General features: G+C 43.6%; 1 protein-coding gene across 5 annotated transcripts in view; it reads right to left on the reverse strand.

The window, feature by feature from the left end:
- Positions 1-2596: 2596 nt before the first annotated feature.
- Positions 2597-26841, reverse strand: part of ACSL4 (acyl-CoA synthetase long chain family member 4) — an 89020-nt gene continuing 64775 nt past the window's right edge. For all 5 annotated transcript variants that reach the window (XM_075323934.1, XM_075323936.1, XM_075323937.1 and 2 more), the window contains 7 exons: positions 24625-24764; positions 24117-24289; positions 23269-23343; positions 15818-16009; positions 15593-15707; positions 9809-9966; positions 2597-6501 (listed from right to left, as the gene is read on the reverse strand). In XM_075323934.1, the coding sequence (XP_075180049.1) occupies positions 6344-6501; positions 9809-9966; positions 15593-15707; positions 15818-16009; positions 23269-23343; positions 24117-24289; positions 24625-24764 (1011 nt within the window). In that variant the 3' untranslated portion in view covers positions 2597-6343. The remainder of the gene's footprint in view (positions 6502-9808; positions 9967-15592; positions 15708-15817; positions 16010-23268; positions 23344-24116; positions 24290-24624; positions 24765-26841) is intronic.

A 26841-nucleotide genomic window follows, 5' to 3' on the forward strand; every position in this document is an offset into this window, starting at 1 on the left:
TAACCAAGGAAAGGGCTTCTTGGTTACCCAATATTTACACTGGTTACCAGCGTCCGCAGAAGCCGGCTCCTGATCACTGCACATTGTTTGTCGCTCTCTCGCTGTCACACACAGCGATCTGTGCTTCACAGCGGGAGAGCAACAACTAAAAAATGGCCCAGGACATTCAGCAACAACCAACGACCTCACAGCAGGGGCCAGGTTGTTGCTGGATGTCATACACAGCGACAGCGCTAGCAACATCGCTATTGCGTCACAAAAGTCGTGTCTCAGCAGCGATGTTGCTAGCGATGTTGCTTAGTGAGACGTGGCCTTTAGATTTCTGATTCCAGGAAATGAACATCTTGAGCGTGCTGTTCTCGTCTGTCTGCTCCAGATGAAAGTTTCCTGATTACTTGTGATGGTATTACAGGAATACCAGGAAAAGGCTTCTTACTCCTGGATTTCAGCACTGTGGTATGTAAACTACAAGAATGCACCAGTTGTGTAACACAAACATTGCATACTCCGGTGATAAAGTGTTCTAACAAGTAAAGCATCTGTTCTGATACAATATACAGTATTCTGCTTTACATTTTTTAGGTACGATATAGGTTTTTATTAAATAATAAAGGTCTTAGATTAATCCTGGTGACAGATTCTCAGTCGGGGGTCCCCAAAGGGTGGGCACACTTGGGGCCTCGAAGATTTCTTGCTTAGAATGTGACTCGCAAACATCTATTAGAGACGAATGTGGCTCTCAATGCAAGAGGTTAATGATCCCTACTCAATGTTACGCTATGTGCATATAGAGTTTTCATTTTATGGAAGGGGGTGGGTTGGAGTGTATCCTCAGAAATAAATTGCTTAAACCCCCCCCCCCCCCACAAAAAAAAAACAAAAACCATGACTATTCCTATTTATTTTATTGCTATTCATCTTTGCTATTCAGGAGTCTTTTGACCAGTCAGGAAAGCAGAAGAGAAAAATAAAAAAAAAAAAAAAAAGGACACCTTTTCCACAAGCTTCAAGAACCTTTCCTGAGCAGTTTACACTTTAAAAAACTTAAAATTTTGGACCGCTTTAATACCTGCTGTTTGCAATTAGGCCACTAGGTTCACATGTTTAATTAGATCTTCGGCAAAATACTTCTCAAAACTTCTTCCTATTCACTTCTATGTGAAATCCACATTTTTGTTCAAACTAAGATTTTTTTTTCTGTTTCCCCCTCTCCCTTCACTCAAATTTTGAAAATCATTTTTTTTATTTTTTCTTTAAAGTGCATGGCACTTCTTTGAAGCAGATGATAAAAGACATCCCTCTAATGTAGGAAAAGTGAAATCCAAAGGCTGGAAAAACGGCTTCAGTAAAAGACTTTCAAAACTCAATTTTTTTTTACATTTTTTTTTAAAAGAAAGGAGAAATTCCACCAAAAAGGGAATGTATTTTCTGGAGCAATTTCCATTTAAAAACTTTGGATTTGTGCAACTAAAGATCTGAGTGAACAATAATGAACCATGACATGATGCATGTACACACAGTAACACACCTGTATTTTCCCGAAAATACGATAAGGTCTTCCATTATTTTTTTGCGCTAAAAGATGCATTAGGGCTTATTTTCAGGGGATGTCTTATATTTTCCCATGAGCAACAATCCACATTTATTCTTGATGAAAAATCAACATTTATTCAAATAGTCATGTCATCACATTCTGGAACATCAGCATTTTGTGGTAATTCTATTACTGGTTCACATACACATTTTCTTAACTGATCTGCTATTCTCATGGTGCAGAACCAGTCCTATAGTGGAGGGTACATACTATTTTTACAAAGTTTTAAATTACTTGCTTAAATTGTATTAAATCTTTATGTACTGCCAAGTTTATAACCAAAAGAAAGCAGACACTTCCTAAAAGAATCACACTTCCTAGACTCTAAACAGAGTTGGCAAGTGAATGGTCTCTCACATAAAAATCTGCGTCGCTGTTAGGTCCCCTGCCTTCTACAGCGGTTGGCTCCCCGTGGTGATTGGAAGCATCACTAGCGTGGAGCGTTACTGGTACCCGATGTTTTTGTGAGAGTTGTAGTGCAATGCAGCTGGAACGGCAAGGGGCCTGACAGTGATACAGATCTCTGTGTGAGAGCCCATCTACCACTTGCCAATTGTGATTGTTTGGGGTTTAGTGAGTGATTTTTTGTTCTGGGGGGGGGGGGCAGAGGTGCAGGGAGGGTCTGCTTTCCTTGAGAGCTGCAGTGTTCTTTAACTTTTCCAGCTGCTTGGACACTTCCAAAAATAAGTCATAGCTGCGGTTCAATATGGAGTAGGACTTATATTTTAAGCATACTCAAAAAAGCACTAAAAATCCTACTAGGACTTAATTTCAGGGTAGGTCTTATTTTTGGAGAAACCGTGTATCAGTGTTGGTGCATATAATAATAAAAGACACAACACACTTTTGTTTTGTAACCAAAAGGTAACACTTTATTCATCCTTGCTTTAAACCATAATTTCTCGCCTGTCCTCAATGGAGGTAATAATCCTGAGACAGAATAGAATACAGGCTATACAATGAAGACACACAAAGGCAATTCTGTTATAAATTAGTTCATACAAAAAAAAAAAAAAAAAAAAAAAAAAATTGTACATATATATATCTATCAAAAAACACACAACCAATAAACATATTCAAACCTTATATATGCATTAATGACTGGCTCACGGCTGTTCTACAAGAACCATCTGAAGCTGGAAAGTGACAGCAATAAATTAACACATAATAAAAGACAACTATATTGATATGTTCAAAAAAGTACACAACCATACAAGCCTACAGATTAAAGTGGTCCCTTTTGTGGCAGTGATCAAATACAGTTCCCTCATTAGCAGAATATGGTCTGGCTGTTTTTCATGCAAAGCCATGGAAGCGGTGGCTTTCTCCAAGTGCTGCACTACAACATGGCTCGTTAAGGCTGGATCAATATGAGAAGAGGACAGTACAGAGGTTGTCCACTAATTATACATTGATGGTCTATCCTTAGACCCTGGCCAATCAGAAATTGATGCCCTATCCTGACACCCAGCACCCCCGCCAATCAGCTGTTCTCTGTGCCAGCGGCAGCAGCAGTTGGCCACAAATGACCAGTTCCGGAGCTGCGGTGTCTTCTGATAGCAGCCAGCTACTTCACATATGCCTATGGATTTGAATGAGAGGTGGATGTGCAGTATCCAGTCGTGGCCACTATCGGTTGACCATGCAGCTTAGGAACTAGGCATTTCCAGCTGCCACCGAGAACAGCTGATCGGCGGGGGTGCCAGGTGTCAGATCCCAGACAGACATTGATGACCTATCCCAAGTATAGGCCATGTAAAAGTAGTGGACAACCCCTTTCAAAAGGTAAAAGCATGAGAAATCCTATATACTCATTACTTTAGTCACCCAACTGGCAACTTCATTATAGAGGGTGTAGATGTTTTGCAGTGTGATCCTTGTAACCAGGTCCTCTCCAGTGATGACAAAATGGAAAAAGCAATTTTAACGATCACTTTTAGGACTAGTTTTTAGCGGCATGACTTAATATTGGAGCTGCTAGGGAAGGAGGGTTTATGTTTGTACATTTGTTTTTTTTACACTAGCCAATTTCGGTTACAATTCTCAGGATGCAGTATATTTGGTTATCCACCACTGTGTGATTTAGTCACCAGATGTGGCAGACACGTGGCTCTCTTACCACTACTCCTCTGAAGCAGGTTCTGCAGTCCTACTGCCACAAAGATGGTCAGACCTGCCCATAGCTTCAATATGAAATACAGCCAAAATATTCCAGCTAAGTACTGGCTATAGAAGACAGCAAAACATATGTAAATTTCACCCAAAAAACTGAAAAAAGGTATACAAAAAGTTTCTACAACCCCGTAATTTCATACAGTGACAATACAAGACTTGTGGTCATCATATACACAGCATTAAATAAGCTTCAAAATAGACTCTTCCTAATAAATAGTGTAAGATCTTAAAAAGGTCCATGTTCTGCGGCTGGCCGACAACTGTACAAAGCAATTCACCACCATTGACAATGCATTGTAAGAAAAAGTGCAAGGTACATTGAATCAAGAGTTGTCACTTTTGTCTTAGCAGAACAAGTCTAGCCGAGACCGACCCAGCCACCGACAAGAGCACGCTGGAGATTGCAGCTCTCAGATAGCCTAGCCCTGCTTACAATATATATTTTGCATGTAAACCACAAAATACAGATAAAGTTACATAGGAAACAGAGTAAAAAATAAAAAAAAAATCCAGAGAGAAATCCTAGGGAGAATTGTTGGCTTATAGCCAGCAGTGCAGCAGCCCCTAATAACCGTGGATTATCTCACTGTACAATACACGTCGAGTTTCCAGTCTATATACAGAAGAAAAGATCAACAATCAAGAGATTCAATTTTTTTCATTTTTTTTTCTGCGCAACACCCGTAGCAGTCACTCTGCACTCCTATCTTTGGGATATTTTGCTTTTTATCTAGAAATCACTCCACTTCAGATGGATTGAAGTACATGATATAAAGTAACAGAACACAAACAAGGGCGGCCCTGATATATAGAGGCGACAATGCACACATATGGGAATCTATACATCCTACAAATCATCTTCAACGAGGGATTAGGTTTTATTTCATTGCTTTGGAGCCAACAAGTAACTTATTTATAGTATTTAGGAGAACTCTATAAAACAAGCGTTTTGTTTTTATTTACTCACTTGGGGCCAAATTAAAAAATAAATCCAGTCTTGTGCAATTACCCTTTGCAACCAACATCTTGGCCAGTCTTGCTCAGAACCGTTCTCCAAATACAGCTGAAGGGGTCATTTCTATTTTAGTAGTCTGGATCACTGTGGTGTTTTGGTTTGGTTTTTTTTCTTCTTCTTTCTCCATTAAAAGTCTTCTGATGTCTTACAATTCAATACCATGTGGTGTGTTTGGAGCGGTGTCTCTATTTTGTTTTTAAAGGGAACCGGTCATGTACAAAAAAAAAAAAAAATAGGATATTAAAAAGGTGCAGATATACTTTGACATTGATGGGTGATCCTTAGGATAGGTCATCAGTATCTGGTCGGTCGGGGTCTGACATGCCGCACCCCGCCAATCAGCTGTTCTTGGTCCTGATGGCGGCAGCAGGAAATGCCAAGTTCCAGCACCACGCCATCTTCTGATAGCAGTCATGGCCGGGAAATGCCCATCCGCCTCCCATTCTAATCAAGAGAAAATGGATGTGCAATGCCCACTGAGGCCACTATCAGAAGACTGAGCAGCTCCGGAACGGAACATTTCTGGCCAACGCTGGGTCCAAGAACAACTGATCCGCAGGGGTGCGGTGTGTCGGACCCCAGCCATTAAGACATTGATGGCCTATCCTAAGGCTAGGTCATCAATGTCAAAGTAAGAGACAACCCCTTTAACTTTATTCCTCCCAGCACCCCCAGGCTGTCAGTCAGGGGTGCGCCTTCAGTCACTGCTCAGTGAATAGTGAGCGGCGGCTGTAATCGAGCCCCCAGTAATGACGGACATCCGGCTCAGTGCCGATTCACTGCCGAGACAGCTGTCATTAATTTTCTATGATGTATTCTATTAAACTTATTTTTAGGGTTTCCACTTAATGTCTAAAATCAAAAAAACGGGAACATTTATCAAAGACTACACTAATACACTACACTAAGTCAGGCAATTTTTTCTAGGAGGACTACAATATCTATGCAGAGTGAAGTAAAAGCCAGCTCACCGGTCCTGCAAATCACTCCTGATCCAGGTGCACGGTAACATGAGCTTGTGGGTCATAACCAAAAAAGAAAGGAAGATATCCAGCGCTCTGAGAATGGACTTGGAAAAAACTCGTATATTTTATTTCAGGAACATACACGTGAACATATATAATAAAGGCAGAGTCAGTTCAGCAAAAACCAACGCATTTCAACCGTAAAGGTTTTTCACGTGTATTCTCAGGGTGCTGATATATTCCTTTTTTGCTTATTATCCAAAAATGGGTCTATAAAATATGAGTTCACAATGTAAAGGTGGTGCCAGCTGCATGTCCACGTTTTGTTCTAATAAATATCCTTTCTGAGTTTATGTGCATCAGTGGTTTTTACATTTGAGTGCAACTAAAGAAAAAGAAAAATATATATAAATAAATTGCATGTTTCTTCAATTGCAACTGCACAAACATGCATAGTCATAATATCTCATAGATTCTCCCATTATCCAGTCTGTAGAAAGGTGTCTTCGTCTGGTAAGGGGGGAAAAAAAAAACAAAAAAAAACCCACCAAAAAACAGCAACTCAACCGAAAAGTCCAAATGTAACCGTGATTCCTACTTCCCTCCATACATGCGCTCAATGTCATTTAAATAATGGTTCTTTAGCTCTTTTCTTTTCAGCTTGAAGGCATCTGTAACGAGACCTGTCTCCGGAGTCCAGGGATCCGGGCTGAGCCGTACTTTGATGGGAATTTCAAATCGCTCCAATTTCACTGTGGAAACAACAAAAAAAAACTGTTGTGATACAAGAAACCAACCTGCTTCAGTTTAAAAGTTAACTGAAAAGATGGTAATAAATAGCAAGCTTTCCAGACTACTCCAGTCTCTTCATCAGGCTCAGTATAACAAACTCTGAAGAGTCACACATTTATACACAACAGGACATAGAATGGGGCAGTAAATAAAACAAGTTATGTGAAGCAGAACGATCAGTATGGGAAGGGGACAATCAGTTGTGGCAGTAAATATTGAAGCATTTCATAGATAAGCAGTGTGAAAATTTTATTGTCCTCTAATTGGGGTCTGGTCCAGAGCTGGGATGCCCCCAGATGCTCTGAGGAGCACATTTCTTAGGTGATGTAAAAAGACAAAGATCAATTAAAGACATTTTACATCACCTAAGAAATGTGCTCCTCAGAGCATCTGGGGGCTTCCCAGCTCTGGACCAGACCCTAATTAGAGGACCATAAAATTTTCACACTGCTTATCTATGAACTGCTTCAATATTTACTGCCACAACTGATTGTCCCCTTTCCATACTGATTGTTCTGCTTCACATAACTTGTTTTATTTACTGCCCCATTCTATGTCCTGTTGTGTATAAATATGTGACTCTTCAGATTATGTGTTATACCATGCCTGATTAAGAGACCTGAGTAGTCTGGAAAGCTTGCTATTATTACCATCTTTTCAGTTAGCCATTAAAAAGGCATCAACCTCTGAGGACTCAGTTCTTTTAAACAATTTTTTATCTCTACTGGCCAAGACGGTACAGAGATATATTTCACTTGTATCAGTTTACAAGGGAATAACAAATGTTTCATGTTTCTATCTTCCTCCGTTCTCCAGATAGCTGTGTTTAGCATGTGTGCGGGTGGCTCCAATCTGGGCCATCTCACACCATCTGCATTGCACTTCCAATACGGCAAAAATTAGGAAAGCGGCCTCATATTGCAACATCAGGGGAGAGTACAGTTCAGGCGGAGGCACCAGCATGCTGCTAGCCTGAACCGCTACTCAAATAGGAGTGCCTACTTACCCACTTAACAGGATCAGTAGGCTGGGGAGCGGTGTGCTCCTGCATAAGATGAGAACCACCCCAAAGAAACGAAGGGGGTCTCATTAAAATTCCATGGTAGGCAAACAAAACCAAACCAAAAAGTGGTGTACACTCCTAAAGTCACACAGTGATCTACATCGTATAATATACTAGGAGAGTAAATTTAGAGCTTTGCCTTAAAGAGGTTCTCCACTTTTGGGGACAATTTATTTTCTTACTTAAATCCATGCAATTGGGGATACATCTTAACCCCTTAACGACCCATGACGTACTATGTACGTCATGGATCGTGTGCCGGTAAGCCCCGCCCCCTGCCGCCGGCAGGCGGCGGCGAGTCGCGCACATATCAGCTGTTATCAACAGCTGATATGTGTGCCTGCTAGCCGTAGGTGGAATCGCTTCCACCCACGGCCATTAACCCCTTACATTTCGCTGCCAAAGTCTTGGCAGCGATATGTATATGGGCGCCGCCATGACAGTGACTTACCCCGCCCCCACCGGAAGTCACGTGACATGATCACGTGACTTTCGGCGGTTGCCATGGTAGCACAGGGTCATGTGATGACGCCTGTAGCTAACATGAGTCACTTCCTCTCAATGCCGGAATACAGCCGGCATTGAAAGTGAAGCAGCAAATCTGCAGTTCTCAGCTCTGTAGCTGAGATCTGCAGATAGAGCGATCGGAATGCTGATCGCAATAGCCCCCTAGGGGGACTAGTAAAATAAAAAAAAAAAAAGTAAAAAAAAAGTTTTAAAAAATTAAAAAAAAAAAATAAAAAAAACCTAAAAGTTCAAATCACCCCCCTTTCACCCCATTGAAAATTAAAGGGTTAAAAAAATAAAAAATACACACATTTGGTATCGCCACGTTCAGAAATGCCCGATCTATCAAAATATAAAAATCAATGAATCTGATCAGTAAACGGCGTAGCGGCAAAAAAATTCCAAACGCCAAAATTACGTTTTGGTCGCCGCAAATTTTGCGCAAAATGCAATAACAGGCGATCAAAACGTAGCATCTGCGCAAAAATGGTACCGTTAAGAACGTCAGGTCGAGACGCAAAAAATAAGCCATCACTGAGCCTCAGATCCTGAAAAATGAGAACGCTGCGGGTTTTGGAAAATGGCGCAAAACGTGCGCCACGTTTTTTGGACAAGCTTGTGAATTTTTTTTAACCCCTTAGATACAAGTAAACCTATACATGTTTGGTGTCTACAAACTCGCACCGACCTGAGGCATCATACCCACACATCAGTTTTACCATATAGTGAACACGGTGAATAAAATATCCCAAAAACTATTGTACAATCCCACTTTTTTTGCAATTTTTCCGCACTTGGAATTTTTTTGCCGTTTTCCAGTACACTATATGGTAAAACTTATGGTTTCATTTAAAAGTACAACTCGTCCTGCAAAAAACAAGCCCTCATATGGCAAGATTGATGGAAAAATAAAAAAGTTACGCCTCTCGGAAGAAGGGGAGCAAAAAACAAAAAACGCAAAAACGGAAAGTGCCCGGGGGCTGAAGGGGTTAAATACACATCCTAATATATACAAACTAAACAGATTTAGCAGACAGATTCTTGTATATCATACTTCAGAATCTGAAAATAACTTTAAAAGACAACTTGAAGCTTTACCACTAGATGGCAGCAGTGCCTTGGTCTGCCCTTAATATACAGCGTTAATGTGATTAAGTTGTTCACATCTTTTCTGACTAGGTCTCAAGTCTACATCAGAATTACCCCTCATGTAAACCTGTGAGGTATCTCAGTGCATAGACACATGTTGGCTATTAACCCATAATTAAACAAAACAAAAACAAACTTAGTACGCCCCTCTGCAAAGTAAAGCGTAGCAGACAGTTTCCCTATACTGTGTCAAAATTATATTTATTTATAATATATATATATATACACACACACACACACACACACACACACACACACGTATGTATATATAGTTAGTGTGTGTGTGTGTGTGTGTTTGATATTTACTTCATTTTTATAGATTTTGTTGTAGGGCACTTTATTATATATATTGCAGCACGAGATGTTTCGGTAGGACTTAATCCTACTGGTAGCAGTTGTAATGGGCTTACGGCTATAGCTACAGCAGTGAAAGCTGAATATGTTATGATGGTTCAGATACAGTATAGTTACAGAATGCTGTGGAGCCCGGGGCAGGACATAACCAGCTAAAGATATTACAAGGCAGAAAAAAACAAGATATCACTTACTTGATGATGCTACCTCCTTAATCTCCTTTAATACCTCTGCTTCCATTGTGGGATTGTTACAGATTTCCTCCCAAGTTCCTTCGATTCCGTTCTGCAGTGCTAAACTGGTCAGCTTCTTCTGATTAGGAACAACAAAGCTGATCACGTAAGACTGGAGACTGAAACAAGATACAAGGACGCTTAGAGGCGGTCACCAAGGGCACAGATGAACTTTAAGAACACAGAGGATTTGATGAAAACACAAACAAATGCGAATGGATACCGTAATTCATAAAGCCAGGTTGTTAAATTGGTTAGTTAAAAAGGGGAACCTGTCACATGCATATATGCTAATAACCTGCAGATATGGGGTTAATCTGCAAGGCAATAGCATTCTGCGCCTGTCTGGTGCCTGCACATTGAAACTCGCTGCTGGAAGTAACTGGATGCTTCCGGGTGGATTAAAGTTTGTCATGGAGGTGGTGCCAGTGCAGGTTTAGTCACCGCTCTTCATATTGAGAGCAGTGGCTGTGATTGTACCCGCCCCGCACTGACTGACAGCCACTCTGCATTAGGCCTCCTTCACACGTCCATGTCTCCGGTACGTGTTTGACACATTATCACTAACGGGCAGGTAATAGATCAATGGAGACAAATAGAGCAGCAGCACTAGAGAGGTGCAGGGATTTAACATGTGACTAACTTTATTGAATTTCCTGCATTTTGGAACCTTTGTAAATATCTTTGCCAACCCCTTAAAACTAATAGTTCAGATTTTAAAGGGAATGTCACCCCTTTGACCTTTTTAAACTGTTAATATAGGCATACAGGTTATAGAATGCTGACAATAGTCTGACCTTTATGTCTCATCAGACGCCTTGATGTGGAAATATCATTTATCACTTTATGTAAATGAGGTCTTCCAGGCTATGGGGCGGATGCTGCCTGGAATATAACTCCGCCTCTAAAGATTATTTTAAAAAGGGGCATTACCAGTGTGAGACAAGTAACTGACACAGAACAGGAGAAATGACATTTGTCTTCTTTTAACCCCTTCACCCCCGGCCACTAAAACACCCTAATGACCATGCCATTTTTTGCAATTCTGACCAGTGTCACTTTGACAGGTTATAACTCTGGAACGCTTCAACGGATCCTGGCGATTCTGAGATTGTTTTTTCGTGACATATTGTACTTCATGTCAGTGGTAAATTTAGGCCGATATTTTTTGCGTTTGTGAAAATTTAGGAAATTTGGCGAAAATTTCGCAATTTTCAAACTTTGAAAATTTATGCCCATAAATCTGAGAGATATGTCACAAAATAGTTACTAAATAACATTTCCCACTTGTCAACTTTACATCAGCGCAATTTTCGAAACAAATTTTTTTTCCGTTAGGAAGTTAGAAGGGGTCAAAGGTCATCAGCAAATTCTCATTTTTCCAACAAAATTTACAAAATAATTTTTTTTAGGGACCACATCACATTTGAGGTGACTTTGAGAGGCCTAGGTGACAGAAAATACCCAAAAGTGACCCCATTCTAAAAACTACACCCCTCACACTGCTCAAAACCACATCCAATAAGTTTATTAACCCTTTAGGTGCTTCACAGGAACCAAAGCAATGTGGAAGGAAAAAATGAAAATTTTACTTTTTAACACAAAAATGTTACTTTAGCCATAAAATTTTCATTTTTACAAGGGAGAAAAGAGAAAGTACACAATACAATTTATTGTGCATGTTCTCCTGAGTACGCTGATACCCCATATGTGGTAAAAATCAATTGTTTGGGCGCACGGCAGAGCTCGGAAGGGAAGGAGCGCCATTTGAATTTTTGAACGCAAAATTAGCTGAACTCATTAGCGGACGCCATGTCGGGTTTGAAGACCCCCTGAGGTGCCTAAACAATGGAGCTCCCCCACAAGTGACCCCATTTTGGAAACTAGAGCCCTCAAATAATTTTTCTAGATGTTTGGTGAGCACTTTGAACCCCTGGGGGCTTCACAGAAGTTTATAGCGTTGAGCCGTGAAAAGAAAAAACATTTTTTTTTACCACAAAACGGTTGCTTCAACTAGGTAGCTTTTTTTTTTCACAAGGGTAACCGGAAAAAATGCACCATAAAATGTATTGTGCATTTTCTCCTGAGTACGCAGATACCTCATATGTGGTGGAAATCAAATGTTTGGACACACAGCAGTGCTCGGAAGGCAAGGAGCGCCATTTGAATTTTTGAGTGCAAAATTAGCTGCACCTGTTAGCGGACGCCATGTCGGGTTTGAAGACCCCCTGAGGTGCCTAAACAATGTAGCTCCCCTACAAGTGACCCCATTTTGGAAACTAGAGCCCTCAAATAATTGTTCTAGATGTTTGGTGAGCACTTTGAACACCTGGGGGCTTCACAGAAGTTTATAGCGTTGAGCCGTGAAAAGAAAAAAAAAATTTTTTACCACAAAAAACGGTTGCTTCAACTAGGTAGCTTTTTTTTTCACAAGGCTATCAGGAAAAAATGCACCATAAAATGTATTGTGCATTTTCTCCTGAGTACGCAGATACCTCATATGTGGTGGAAAGTAATTGTTTGGGCGCATGGCGGGGCTCAGAAGAGAAGGAGCGCCATTTGACAGCAAAATTGGTTGGAATCATTAGCGGACGCCATGTCACGTTTGGAGACCCCTTATGGTACCTAAACAGTGGAGCTCCCCCACAAGTGACACCATTTTGGAAACTAGAGCCCTCAAATAATTGTTCTAGATGTTTGGTGAGCACTTTGAACACCTGGGGGCTTCACAGAAGTTTATAGCGTTGAGCCGTGAAAAGAAAATTTTTTTTTTTACCACAAAACGGTTGCTTCAACTAGGTAGCTTTTTTTTTTCACAAGGGTAACAGGAAAAAATGCACCATAAAACGTATTGTGCAATTTCTCCTGAGTACGCAGATACCTCACATGTAGTGGAAAGTAATTGTTTGAGCGCATGGCGGGGCTCAGAAGAGAACGAACGCCATTTGAATTTTCAAACGCACAGACGCAGTGCACTGATCGGCCGCTGCAGGACGCACGGTCGGATGCGATAAAAAAAGCGTCGGGGATACGTAAAAAAAAAAAAAAAAAAAAAAAGAGTCACGCCAAAAATTGACCATGGATGCAGATATGTTATGTGCATCCCTGATCAGCGCTTGGCGGGATGCACGGACGGATGCGATACAAAAAGCGTCGCAAATACGGAAAAAAGTCACCCCAAAAATTGAGCAGGGATGCCGATCCGTTATCTGCATCCCTAATCAGCGCTCGGCGGGACGCACGGACGGATGTGATACAAAAAGCGTTGTGAATACGGAAAAAAGTCACACCAAAAACTGACCACGGATGCAGATCAGTTATCTGCATCCCTGATCAGCGCTCGGCGGGACGCACGGACGGATGCGATACAAAAAGCGTCGTGAATACGGAAAAAAGTCACGCCAAAAATTGACCATGGATGCCGATCCGTTATGTGCATCCCTGATCAGCGCTTGGCGGGACGCACGGATGGATGCGATACAAAAAGCGTCGGGGATACGGAAAAAAAAGTCACGCCAAAAATTGAGCAGGGATACCGATCCGTTATCTGCATCCCTGATCAGCGCTTGGCGGGACGCACGGACGGATGCGATACAAAAAGCGTCGGGGATACGGAAAAAAAAGTCACGCCAAAAATTGAGCAGGGATGCCGATCCGTTATCTGCATTCCTGATCAGCGCTTGGCGGGACGCACGGACGGATGAGGTGTAAAAATGTAGAGGGGATACGGAAAAAAAAAAAAAAAAGTTATACTCACAGTACCCAGAGGACTAGCAGGAGGATCACTGACCAGAAGAGCTGCAGAGGAACAGATGGCAGAGAGATGGACAGCTTTACAGGAGCAGCAGGCAGATCAGCAGAATGCCCAGGAAGGACCCAGCGATGGACGCAGATGTGATCAGGCCGGTGAAGACAGGTAAGAGGACGTCGGGGGAGAGCAGAGGGGGAGAGGGGGGGGTGAGAGCAGAGGGGGGGTTGAGAGCAGAGGGGGGGTTGAGAGCAGAGGGGGAGGGGGGGAGAGCAGAGGGGGAGGGGGGAGAGCAGAGGGGGAGGGGGGAGAGCAGAGGGGGAGGGGGGAGAGCAGAGGGGGAGGGGGGAGAGCAGAGGGGGAGGGGGGAGAGCAGAGGGGGAGGGGGGAGAGCAGAGGGGGAGGGGGGAGAGCAGAGGGGGAGGGGGGAGAGCAGAGGGGGAGGGGGGAGAGCAGAGGGGGAGACCGGAGAGGGAGCTGCAGAAGCAGAATAGAGATAATGGGGGAGGCAGTCAGATCGCGGGGGGAGCAGATCGGGATTGGGGGGGGGGGGGGGTTGGGGGTTGGGGGGAGCAGATCGCGGGGGGGGCACGGCAGGGGCTATCACGGCAGCGCGCAGGGGCACCACGGGAGCGCGCAGGGGCACCACGGGAGCGCGCACGGCTGCAAAGTGAGCACAGTACTCACGTGCAGCAGCGGTGACCCCAGTTACGGCGGCGGCAGCAGCAGCGGTGGCGTGGTACTACAAGTACCAGCCACTGCACGCTGCAGACATGTTGGGGGAGGGCTCGCAGGCCAGCACAGGCCTGGGGAGGGTGGCCACCGGCAGATCAGACCACCCCACTGCACACGGATTGGAGCGATTGCGCGTCATAGCACGATCGCTCCAATCAGTGCTGCAGGGGCTGGGGGCGGCATGTTTGAGGTCCACCTATGATATGCTGCAGCAGCTGCGGCATCTCATAGCTGGATCTCACAGGATCGCACTAATTCGGGCATTATTTTTGCCGAAATTAGTGCGATCGATGTGGTTGGCGGTTCAGATTTGAACAGCCAATCACATCGATCGTCGATAGGGGGTGGCGATGCCGCCCCCCCCCTGGGGTCAAGCAAAGGTCCCCTGCTGTAAGAAACAGCAGGGGACATCATTTGAAAGCCGTTGCTATGGCCACGGCAATCAAATGAAGTTTAGGCAGTAAAATTACGTCCCTGGTCGTTAAGTCACGTTAAAATAGGACGTAATTTTACTGCCCGCGGTCGTGAAGGGGTTAAAACACATGTTTTGCAGCTCTCTGAGCTCTGCTGCATTGCAGCAATGTAGCAGCACTGTCTGCCTGTGAGATGGAGGCTGAAGCTGAGAGGACCCTGCTGAAGTGTCAGTTATAATCACACACAGCTCTGCAGTGACAGCAGAGAGCGGCCATCACACATCACTCTGGTAACGCCTCTTTTATTTAAAATAATCTCTGGAGGCGGAATTATATTCCAGGCAGCATCCGCCCCATAGCCTGGAAGAGCTCATTTACATAAAGTGATAAAAGATGATATTTCCACATCAAGGCATCTGATCTGAGACATACATGTATGGCTTTTTTGAGCAGTCTATAACCTGTATCCCCATATTAACAGTTTAAAAAGGTCAAAGTGGTTATAGATTCCCTTTAACAGTAAAACAACATGAAACAATGTGGTCCACAATGCAGACAGCTGTGTATTAGGCCATGAAGGGTGCATTCACAATGCCTGAGACAGTAGTCAACAGAAATCCAAGGTTCTCTATTCATAGGCTAAAAAGGGATTTATTGAGATACACTGTCACAAAACCCCATGCCTCAAGGTGCAATTTTGCCATAACTTCAATAAATGGGTCTTAAGATTACATTTAAAGTATAGTTTTGTAGAAATTTGCTTCACTATATCATCACAATGCTCGGCCATGAATACAGCAATAATTATGTAATGGATTACAAGCCAAGGGCGGCTTGTGAGGCCAGTACCTGTTGGCATAGGCACAGATGTTGTCAATGAGAGAACAGTTTTTTAAAGCAGCTTCCACTTTGCCCAATGACACATACTCTCCGGCCTGCAACTTTACCAAATCCTTCTTCCTATCTGTAAAGAAAACAAGAAAAAAAAAAAACAAAAACCACAAGTATGGGTTTAGGTTTTGACAATGAATAGATCTGTCCCAGTTGTATAGTAGCGCTAGCATCGTGACTTACCAATTATTTGCAAGCAGCCATCAGGGTGGAACTCCCCAATGTCCCCAGTGCAGAACCACCTCTGACCATTGTCATCTACATAGAAATCCTCTAAACTTTTTTCGTCATTCTTGAAGTAACCCATTGAAACATTTTGACCTCCGATAACAATCTCTCCCCTCGGGTGAGGCTGGTCCTCATTTGTATAGCCTCCTGGAAGAGAAAAAAAAAAAAAATACTATTGTTATACTTAGATTTCCAATACTTTACACTTATCATAAAACAGGTAAAAAGCTAAATTTAAAAAAGGAACCTGACATATCCAAAAACACTATGTACTATAGATATAGGATTAATCTGCAGGAATGTGGCATGTAAATCCTGCCAGACTATTACCGGAAGAGCGGCTACAGGGAGAAAAGTAAGTTCTATCCTCCCTGCAGCCGGTTGCTTCCAATCATTGAGGCAATGCAGGGAGAGACTACAGTCACTGTTCACTATTTGTGAGCGTGGTTGTAATCACTCCCCGGCACATTTTATTGACAGCCAGCTGTGCAACGTAGGCAGTCCATGCGCTGGGGAGCGATTACAGCTGTGTTCATTGAGAGTGGCTAACTGCTCCTTTCACCGCCCCGATGACTGGAAGGGAGTAGCCACAGGGAAGTATAGAAGTTTATTTTCTCTCTGTAGCTTTTCTCCCAGTAAGGCAGCCTGTCTATTAACTTGAAGATAAAATGGAACCTGTCACTTGAAAAATACGCTAAAACCTGCAGACGTGGAGTTATTTTGCAGGTTAGTAGTGTTCTGTAGCTGCCCGACACCCTCACAGAGCAACACTGCAGGGAAGAAATTAATTTTATTCCTCCCAGCAGCCTGAGGCTTTCAGTTATATGGGTGGGCTGGCGCGGGTTCACTAACCACTCTGTGCACAGTATTGGTGGCTGTAATCACGCTCCTTGCACTGCTGACAGCCGGCTCAATATTAGAACTAGTTGTCAGTCATTGCAGGCGCTGCAGTTACAGCTCACTTTGTACTGCGTGGTGACTGAAACCGCCCCGGCCCATCCCTATAACTGAAAGTCTGCAGCTGCTGATAGGAATCAAGTTAATTTTCTCCAGGCAGCGAGGCTCTATGTACAGGAGCTGGGAACTTCAGAACGCTATTAACCTGCAGTTTAAGGGTGCATGCCCACAATCCGTGTATGCTGCGTTTTGGATGCAGTGTGCTTCAGCTGCGTCCAAAATGCAGCATTGTACAGTACAAGCACAGCGGATGGGATTTCTAGAAATGCCGTGCCCACTGTGCTTGTTTTTTATGCAGCAAACACGAACCTGCGATGTGTCTTTACAAGCCGCAGCATATCAATTGTTTGCTGTGGAATCGCATGCGTCCTCCGTAGGGAGAACACAGTGAGGAGACCGCAGCGCACTGAACCCTGATCGTGGGTACAAGCAGCTGCGGTCTCCTGCCTTCCCCTGTGGAGGAGACTCACGGATCCACAGGTCAGGACCCGCTGCGTTCAGGATGCAATGAGTCCTGATCGTGGGCACATACCCTAATAGTGTTTTTTTTCATGACCGATTCCTTTCACCAAATATCTGCAGGTAAATGGCATTTTTAATCACAGCAGGTTCACTTTAAGATAGCAACCCAATACTCCTGATCTCATCACAATTTTAAAGTGTGACTACAGTTCTTCAAACATTTGCAGTCTCCGGTTAATGATTACACATCCAGATCATACTCAATAGTTCATTATATGGTCACTGATTATACAAAGTTTGGTGAAAAAAAAAACCCAGACAAAAAAGTACAGGCGAATATTAGAAGCTTTGTATATATCTCAGAGATCGGTTTCTTAACATCTGAGCCACTTTATTTTTACATTTCTTTATGCCTCCCAGACTTAAAAAAAAAAAAAAAAAAAAAATTAAAATTAAAAAAAAAAAAAATTAACAGAAAAATAAGTTGCTTAAATCAAAAGGGACTGCCAGCTTACTGATGTGGACTACAGTTGTCTACTGAAGTCTACGAATAGGCGAGGAGCAGCGTGACATAGTAAGGCACAGACTACGCTGGATTCACAGCTACACGGCTTAGTACTGCGGTTTAACACTAGAAGTCCCAGAGAGGGGTCATTTAACATTTCTACCTTTGGAACCCAGAGACAGGTCGAATGACCTGAAGGATTTTAGCTAACATCCTATAATCACAGTCTTTTGTTCTGAAATTAAGGCCATTACTGTCGCACCACAGGAGGTTGTTGTTTTCCATTGAGTTTAGCCATTTAGTTTCTAGTTAGTTCTATTCAGTTTATTGTATGTCATTTGACCCTCTTTCGGGACTTCAGGGAGGAGCTCGAAATTTCTGTGACTTCTAGTCATAATGTCCTCTACATTGCAGCATCTGAACAAGTTTCATAGTTTCATAGTTTTTAAGGTTGAAGGGAGACTCTAAGTCCATCTAGTTCAACCCGTAGCCTAACATGTTGATCCAGAGGAAGGCAAAAAAACCCCAATGTGTCAAATAAGCTCCAATGGGGAAAAAAATTCCTTCTGATACGGCAATCAGACTAGTTCCCTGGATCAACACCCTGTCATAAAATCTAATATACATAACTGGTAATATTATATTTTTCAAGAAAGGCGTCCAGGCTCTGCTTAAATGTTAGTAGTGAATCACTCATTACAACACCATGCGGCAGAGAGTTCCATAGTCTCACTGCTCGTACAGTAAAGAATCCTCGTCTGTGGTTATGATTAAACCTTCTTTCCTTGAGACGTAGCGGATGCTCCCGTGTTCCAGTCGCAGGCCTAGGTGTAAAGAGATCTTTGGAAAGGTCTCTGTACTGTCCCTTCATATGTTTATACATTGTGATTAGATCCCTCCAAGCCTTTGTTTTTCCAAACTAAATAACCCCAAATTTAATAACCTGTCTTGGTGTTGCAGCCCACCCATTCCTCTAATAATCTTGGTCGCTCTTCTATCTACCTGTAAGATTATGCTATTTATAACCTTCTATACGTTTACTATCAAGAAAAGCATCCATTCCTCTCTTAAATTCATTCAGTGAGTTGGCCATCACCACTTCCTCAGGAAGAGAGTTCCAGAGCCTCACTGCTCTTACCGTGAAGAACCCTCTTCTATGCTGATGTAGGAATTTTCTTTCCTCCAGTCGTAGAGAATGCCCCCTTGTTCTTGTCATAGTCCTTGGTACAAACAGATCATGGGAGAGATCTCTATATGGCCCTCTGATATATTTGTACATATTTATTAGGTCTCCCCTAAGTCTTCTCTTTTCTAGAGTAAATAGACCTAATTTTGATAACCTTTCCGTGTATTGTAATGCACCCACTCCATTATTTTAGTAGCCCGCCTCTGAACCCTTTCAAGTTCAGTAATGTCTTTCTTGAGCACCGGCGCCCAAAATTGCACACAATACTCCAGTGTGGTCAAGTGCAGAACAGATGTCAGAATCACTCATGTCTGCATGTGCTAAGCACGGGAGACATAGCAGCTTTTGTCACCCAACTCCGACAATTGAAAATTAAAGATTGCGTGTCCAAAAATAATAATGTAGCACACAAGTCAAAAGGTCAGAAACAAAAAAAAAAAAACTGCCTCATAAGACATAAGATGGCTTGAAATGACAAGTACACTTTAATTATACATAATCAGATGCAAGAACCGCAGAGACTGCAGATCGATGTCACCCGGTAGAAATACCGGTCCTCCTCCTCTCCCCATTACTTCTAATAAACTCTTACATCTCAGGTAAGCCAGCGAGTGAACAGAACATTTCCTTATTAGCATTTTATAAAACGCGAACCTGAAGCAACAATACAAAAATACAAATCTATTCTTCCACTGAAACGCTAAGGACTAAAATTGGCCTACAATAAAGGTCATAATACAAAAGGCCCATTCTAAGTGTGGCTCTAAACACTTCCACTGTCTGAGCTGAATGGAGCCATTACACTCACCTTGCCCGGGGACCAGTATCGGTAACATGGAGGGAGAATGAATAGAGCGTGCACACAATGGGTGTATTTTGTAACCATTACCTTGCACATAAGTGGATCATTACCTAATGCTGGAAACAGTCTGCCCTGCAGTACCCAGCACTACCAGCCGTCACAAGGAGGAACCAGACACCGACCTGACCCCCACCGCAGCCCTGTGCCAGAAAAGCACTTGGGTAAAGCAGATGTGAGAGCTGCTGATCCTGCCGTTCACCTAGTTTACATACACACAAGCGCTGTAATCCCTAAAAGCTGCATTGTCCCTTAAAACTGGCTCAGCACCTGCTCACCGGTACATGGGAGGCGTAGATCGGATTCAGAGATGCGCTAAATTGACTGCCATCAGTGCCAAGTCTCCTATACCTACATTGGATTCTGCGGACTCTAAACTATTTTCATACATTGGGGAGGGGGGGGGGAATGACAAGTTACATACTGTATCTGGGGTACAAACCCATATTGTTTAACCCTAGATCGCATACCTGGGGCCTCGCAGGCCTGCTAGGTTACTTGTTTTCTATGGCAGATTTCTATAGTTGTACGTTCTAGAATTAATGTCTTTCCTTTATGTACACCGTAAATTATTATATGGTTTTATATAGAGCACTTTGCCTTAAAATATAGCATCTTATCAGTTGCAAGGAAAGTTACAAAAGTTTGCCCATGAAGATACTGAGGACATATCCTTCAGATAGTGATGGCCTATCAAACTGGTATGTGATGCTCATCACCCATACCAACCACTATGCAGTGTGATGGAGAGGAGATTTCTGCCCCATACACTTCTTACATGGTAACAGAGTCAATAGTCAACTGGGGGTGAGCGGTGTCGGACCTCTGCCAATCAAATATTAAATCTTTGTGTATGATAGATGTGGCCAAATACTTTATACACATCAGATTTCTCTATGAATATCAGCCAGCTTTATACATATGCCATCCGTAATTATATAACAGTCAATAATACCAATAGCATTACAGTAAAATTAGCGAAGAGAGAACGAAGTCTTATCATTCAAACCCATCTTAAGCCCCCAATACACATTAGATTATCAGGAGAACCCACCAGTGTCGACATTCAGCCAACAATCTAATGTTTATAGAAGCCCCAGACAGATGATTTTCGGAGGATTAAAGGGATTTATCGGACACACTCACACACTCACACGTCAGCCGGGAACGAATGTCAAGTAGTCACGTGTGCCATATGCAGACTCCCGCCAGAATCTGACTAGCCTGTTTCCAGCACGATCAATGAATGTGTATTGTGCTAAGACGGAGACAGTCTAGTTGGATTCTACATATCTTATACTCATGGCCACCTAACCACCATTCCCAGCGCTGACACCTGAAAATCCGCATAATGCATGGATTCACAAGCCAAGCAACACACGACTTCTTGTAGTTTAAGCCCGGATAACCCCTTCTTAAGATCTGGGAAGTTCGATGTCTGCAGATCCTGTTGTGCTCTCCAAAATAAGCTGCCAGAGACGTCTGGCAGAGGCTCTTTCAGAGAATGCAGAAGCACTCGGCAGAGGAAGCACTCCTATATATGGGGGAGACGAGCTAGAAAGCTGCCGGGAAAATGATTGGAATGATCGTTCGGCTGACGGCCATGTAAGCTGTATTTAGGGATGTAAATTCCCAGGGGAAGAATTGCCAAAAGGAGCAGAGGTGCAGACAATACAGCCACTCAGGCTCTAGCTTTCACTGTTTAAGGCCATTTGGAAAATGCAAACAATGCCTGCAGTGTGAAACGTATGTAGCCAAACTAATATGCAACTAAAATGGTTTACAAATTAAACGCTTGCAGATCGTTAATCTCGATTGTGTAGTACAAGGTGAAAAAAATATATATTATATAGCTACCTTGTTTTTCCAAAAATAAGACAGACAGTCTTATATTTTTTTTGCCCACCAAAAAAGTGCTAGGGCTTATTTTTGGAGGAGGTCTTATTCTTTGAGAAACACGGTTGGGGGTAAGTTTACCCCCCAAAAAAGCAGACCCCCCACTTCCCAGGAGACTAATACTCACCAGACCAGGACGTCTGCGTGGTTCCCAGGTCCTCCTGTGATCTCCGGTCGGTGCTGCACGCCGTCCTACCCTGCTGCTAGCTTACACACAGCCGATCGCAGACACACACACAGCCGATCGCAGACACACACACAGCCGATCGCAGACACACACACAGCCGATCGCAGACACACACACAGCCGATCGCAGACACACACACAGCCGATCGCAGACACACACACAGCCGATCGCAGACACACACACAGCCGATCGCAGACACACACACAGCCGATCGCAGACACACACACAGCCGATCGCAGACACACACACAGCCGATCGCAGACACACACACAGCCGATCGCAGACACACACACAGCCGATCGCAGACACACACACAGCCGATCGCAGACACACACACACACACACACACACACACACACACACACATCACGCACTTACGGCAGCAGAGAATGAGAGCAAGTCACGTGTCCGGCCGCAGGTCCTGTTCGTCGCGCTGCACCGCACTGCCTCTTAGGATTCTCCCGGCGAGAAGAGATCGGTGTCACTGGATGAGGTGAGTGTGTATGCGATCCGATGTGTGTGCGATCCGATGTGTGCGTGATTTGTTGTTTGCGTGTGAGCCGATGTTTGTGTGTAAGATCTGGTGTGTGTGTGAGATCTGAGTGTGTGTGTGAGATCTGAGTGTGTGTGTGTGTGTGAGATCTGAGTGTGTGTGTGTGAGATCTGAGTGTGTGTGTGTGTGTGTGTGAGATCTGAGTGTGTGTGTGTGTGTGTGTGTGTGTGTGTGTGTGTGAGATCTGAGTGTGTGTGTGTGTGTGTGTGTGTGTGTGTGTGAGATCTGAGTGTGTGTGTGTGTGTGTGTGTGTGTGTGTGTGTGTGTGTGTGTGTGTGTGATCTGAGTTTGTGTGTGTGTGATCACTGCAGGGCCTCTACTCGGTGTCTGGTGAGTGTAATTGCCGGGTGCCGCTGTGTATAATGAAGTGTCCTGCAGTATCTGTATCTTTCTTTAGCTGCACGGACACTTCATTATTGATCCAGGACTAGGGCTTATATTTAAGCCTTTCTCCGAAAATGCTGAAAATCCCTGCTAGGGCTTATTTTTGGGGGAGGTCTTATTTTTGGAAAAACACGGTAACAATGAGCCAAATTTGAGCCACAGTCAATGAAGAAAGATAGGAAAGATTTAGGGTGGGCATTCACTTGGAATTTCTATAGCGGTTGAAGCATTGATGAATACTAATGAGCGTCATGGTCCCTGCACAGACAGATTTCAGAGAGGACATGGGATTAAAGGGCGTTCACGGCAGACCATAAGCCACCCTACAGTTCCATTGATAATAGATCTCTGTACTCCTCCCCACCTTGTGGCAGCCATGGTTGCATTAGGTTACAACATACAGACTAATTTTCTTACCTTCCAACCAGTCACGTAGTTTAATTTCGCAGCAGGTAAGAGGAGCGCCCACTCGACCAGTGCTGTAGTCAGACACTGAAAATCAGAAGAAAGCCATTAACTGCATAATGTGTCAAACCGGCGGTGACAAGCAGACTAGGACGCAAGAAATGTGAAAATCTCTTAACTGGATAAGTAACAATAAATGTTGAGATTACAGCTCCAAATACACGGTCCTCTTATTCAGGGTATACGGATGGGGACACACACACACACACACACACTTCCGGCCAGCAGGGAAAGATGGAACGCGTGGGTGTGCGATCTGATTGGGCGTGGGTGTGCGATCTGATTGGGCGTGGGATCCGCCGCAGGTCCTCCTGTTTAGCATCTGGTGAGTATGATTGCAGCGTCTTCTCTCTTTTCGGGGTGTCTACTTTCTATAAGTGTCCTGCTGTATTAACTGTTTTTAGCTGCATGCACACTATGGTTTATTTTCGGGGTAGGGCTTATATTTTAGCCTTGCTCCGAAAAGGCCGAAAAATTCCTGCTAGAGCTTATTTTTGGGGGAAGGGTTTATTACTGGAAAAACAGTAGTATAAAATCATAACCTCCACAACCTGAAGGAGACCTGTATAGCCCCTAATGGTGTATGTAATACAAAGGACAATTCTTGGTAAAATGATACAAGCCGACACCATCATGATGTGGCATAATTACACCCCATATAGTCACCACCGTCTGCAATGTATTTCTAGCCGCAGGAAGTGATACACTATCGTTCTATATTTTTACATAACCAAATTTAGATCTAGGAAATGGTTACTCATCATGCCAGGCATTTACTGTAAGTCTACACTTCTGCCTACCTTCAGTAATGGTACCGGCCCCGCAGGTTTCTGTTAGTCCATAACCTTGACCAACTGGACAGCAGAAACAGATATTCATAAACCTCTGGGTCTGCGGAGATAAAGGCGCCCCGCCGCACAGCATCATACGGACGTTGCCTCCTAATAAAGCTTTCACCTTTTTGAAGAGCACCCTGTAAAAGAGAAAAAGGGAACATGCAATGAATGGGGAAGTAAAGGACAGTTCACTGAGCTCCAGATGTATGCAACATTACTGGAAAACAAAAGCCGTAAGACAACCACAATTGTAAAAAATATAAAGCCAAATAGTTTATAAAACCACTTAGTACTGGGAAAGACACAAATACATCGCTGATATCGGGGAAATCCAGTCTGCAGATGGGAATCCGCAATACATTATGTAAAAGTTGACCATATCGTTGCAGAATGTGGCCCTTTCTTCTGTAGGATTTCCATCACTATAGAGCATAGTGCATTACTAGCACACCCCTCGTCTGGCCGTACTTACACGTTACATAAGGGAGCATCGTATCCCTTCTTTATCTGCTCCAGCTTGTAGTCATAGCCCAGCTTGAACAGGGTTCTCTGGATCACATTCATTTCTTGTACTTTGCTCATGACGTTTTTGTAGATGCGATCCATGATTTCCTGTAAGAATCATTGGGCTAGTTAGTATTCCTACAGAAAACGGATGCTGCAATACTAAGGAAAGCCTAAAAAATGTGATCTGTTGGGGGCCTTGAAGGACTGGAGCTTGAGAACCAGTGATCTAGAAGATATTCAGACTTGAGTGATTTCCTGTGGCACTGATCTTAAGTAAGGAGAAATATTGTGGATTGAGATAATTGGGTAGATTCAACAATTTATTTTGCAAGTTCCCTGGAAAAAATATGCAAAAAAAAAATTTAAAAATTTAAAAAAAAAGGTTATTCCCAAAATAGTATTTGTCTATAGAAAGTGTAGATATTTTCACTCCTTGGCGTACGGTAGAGTTCACACAGGCTCAAAGGATCTTTGTCTAACCCAGCAGATTTATTAAAAGGTCATAAATGATCACAAAAAACAAAAATGTTCAGCCTCCTGGCATAAAGCAGAAACAAAAAAAAAGTCCGTACAGCAATTTGGCGCCACCGTTCCAATTACAGAACATTTAGTCCGACTCTGGTCAGGACTGGCCCTCGCCACCGGTCCACCCTCCGCCTGGGGCCCCCGCCACCGGTCCCCCCCCTCCGCCTGGCAACAAAGTCCCTTCTGAGGCAGCCAAGATGACGTTTAAATAAGCTGCAGAGCCTGGATAGGAGGTATGAAGGCAACAGTCCCATCAAGTTCTTCTGGTCGTTCCTAAAACCTGGAATCAAAATCCAGGTCGATTAAAAACCCCTTAGCACTATACGTGCTTAAGCCTGCTTCTCTGAGTCCTACATCACTGAGGCTTGCCACTTAGGTGAAATCTACTCCCTCTCCAGGGCCTGTACCCCCTGCCCCCTTCCTAAAGGATAAAGGTAGATAACTTTCTAATCTAGGAGTTCCAGCGATCCTGAGAACAGTCTTGAATAAGTTGTACATGCTCGACCTCCATCCCATTCATTGTGTATGGGACTGCTGAAAATAGCCAAACAGTAGTCTGCCTTCTCAGACAGTACCAGACAATGAATGGCGCCAAGGTAGAGCATGAGCATCTCCAATTTATTGAAGAGTTTTGTTGACAGGATCACTGGGGGTCTCAGCGAATAGAATCCCAGTATTCAGCGCGTTATTCCCTTACTGGCACAATAGGAAATTTGCTATTTTGGGGAATAACCCTTTATAGAAAGGCATAATTGTAAAGTCCTTTTACCAAGCAACATTCCAAATGACTTTCTTAAAATTTCACACGCTTTTAAACAATTACCTTCTTACTTTGTTTACAGCTCATTGCCTAGGTCAGAGGTTCCCAACTCCAGTCCTCAAGGCACACCAACAGTGCATGTTTTCAGGATTTCTTTAGCATTGCATGGGTGTTGGATTCAGCACCTTTGCAGGTGATTAAATTATCACCTGTGCAATACTAAGGAAATCCTGAAAACATGCAGTGTTGGTGGGCCTTGAGGACTGGAGTTGGGAACCTCTGGCCTAGGTTACTGACCACCACAGTAGCCTAGGAGTTGTAGCCAGCCATGTGCAGTGCATACAAACTCTTCTATTGAGCTTGTAAGCAATGGACTGAAGCTAGCAGGAGTTGCACGGTTAGGCGATCGGACCTCAGCTGCGGGGGGCGGGCCGTCACTCAGGAGAGGAGGGCTGGCTCTGAGGAGGGGCGGGCCAGTGCTGAGGGGAGGGACAGATTTATCTCCCTCTCTCCTCCGTAGCCGGCTATTGCCATTCTAGCCCTGCAATCGTGGTACACCGGTGTACTGCGAGTGCAGTGCAATTTTTCTCTCGCCCCATAGACTTGAATGGGTGTGAGAAAGAAACCCGCATTACAGTCGCAGCATGCTGCGATTGTTTTCTCGGTCCAATTGGGGCTGAGAAAAAAATCTCTGATGGGTGCTGACACACAGGCTAATAATGGAATGCAATGTTTTATCGCATTCCACTCTGTCCGATTTTCATGTCGTGTGTCTTAGGCCTTAAAGACACACGGCATGAAAATCGGAGCGAGTGCAATGCGATAAAACATTGCATTCCACTCGGACCCATATTACTCTATGTGCCAGCACCCATGAGCTATTAATTTTCTCAGCCC

Source organism: Anomaloglossus baeobatrachus, chromosome 9 (assembly GCF_048569485.1).
Source record: "Anomaloglossus baeobatrachus isolate aAnoBae1 chromosome 9, aAnoBae1.hap1, whole genome shotgun sequence".
NCBI classification, from domain to species: Eukaryota; Metazoa; Chordata; class Amphibia; order Anura; family Aromobatidae; genus Anomaloglossus; species Anomaloglossus baeobatrachus.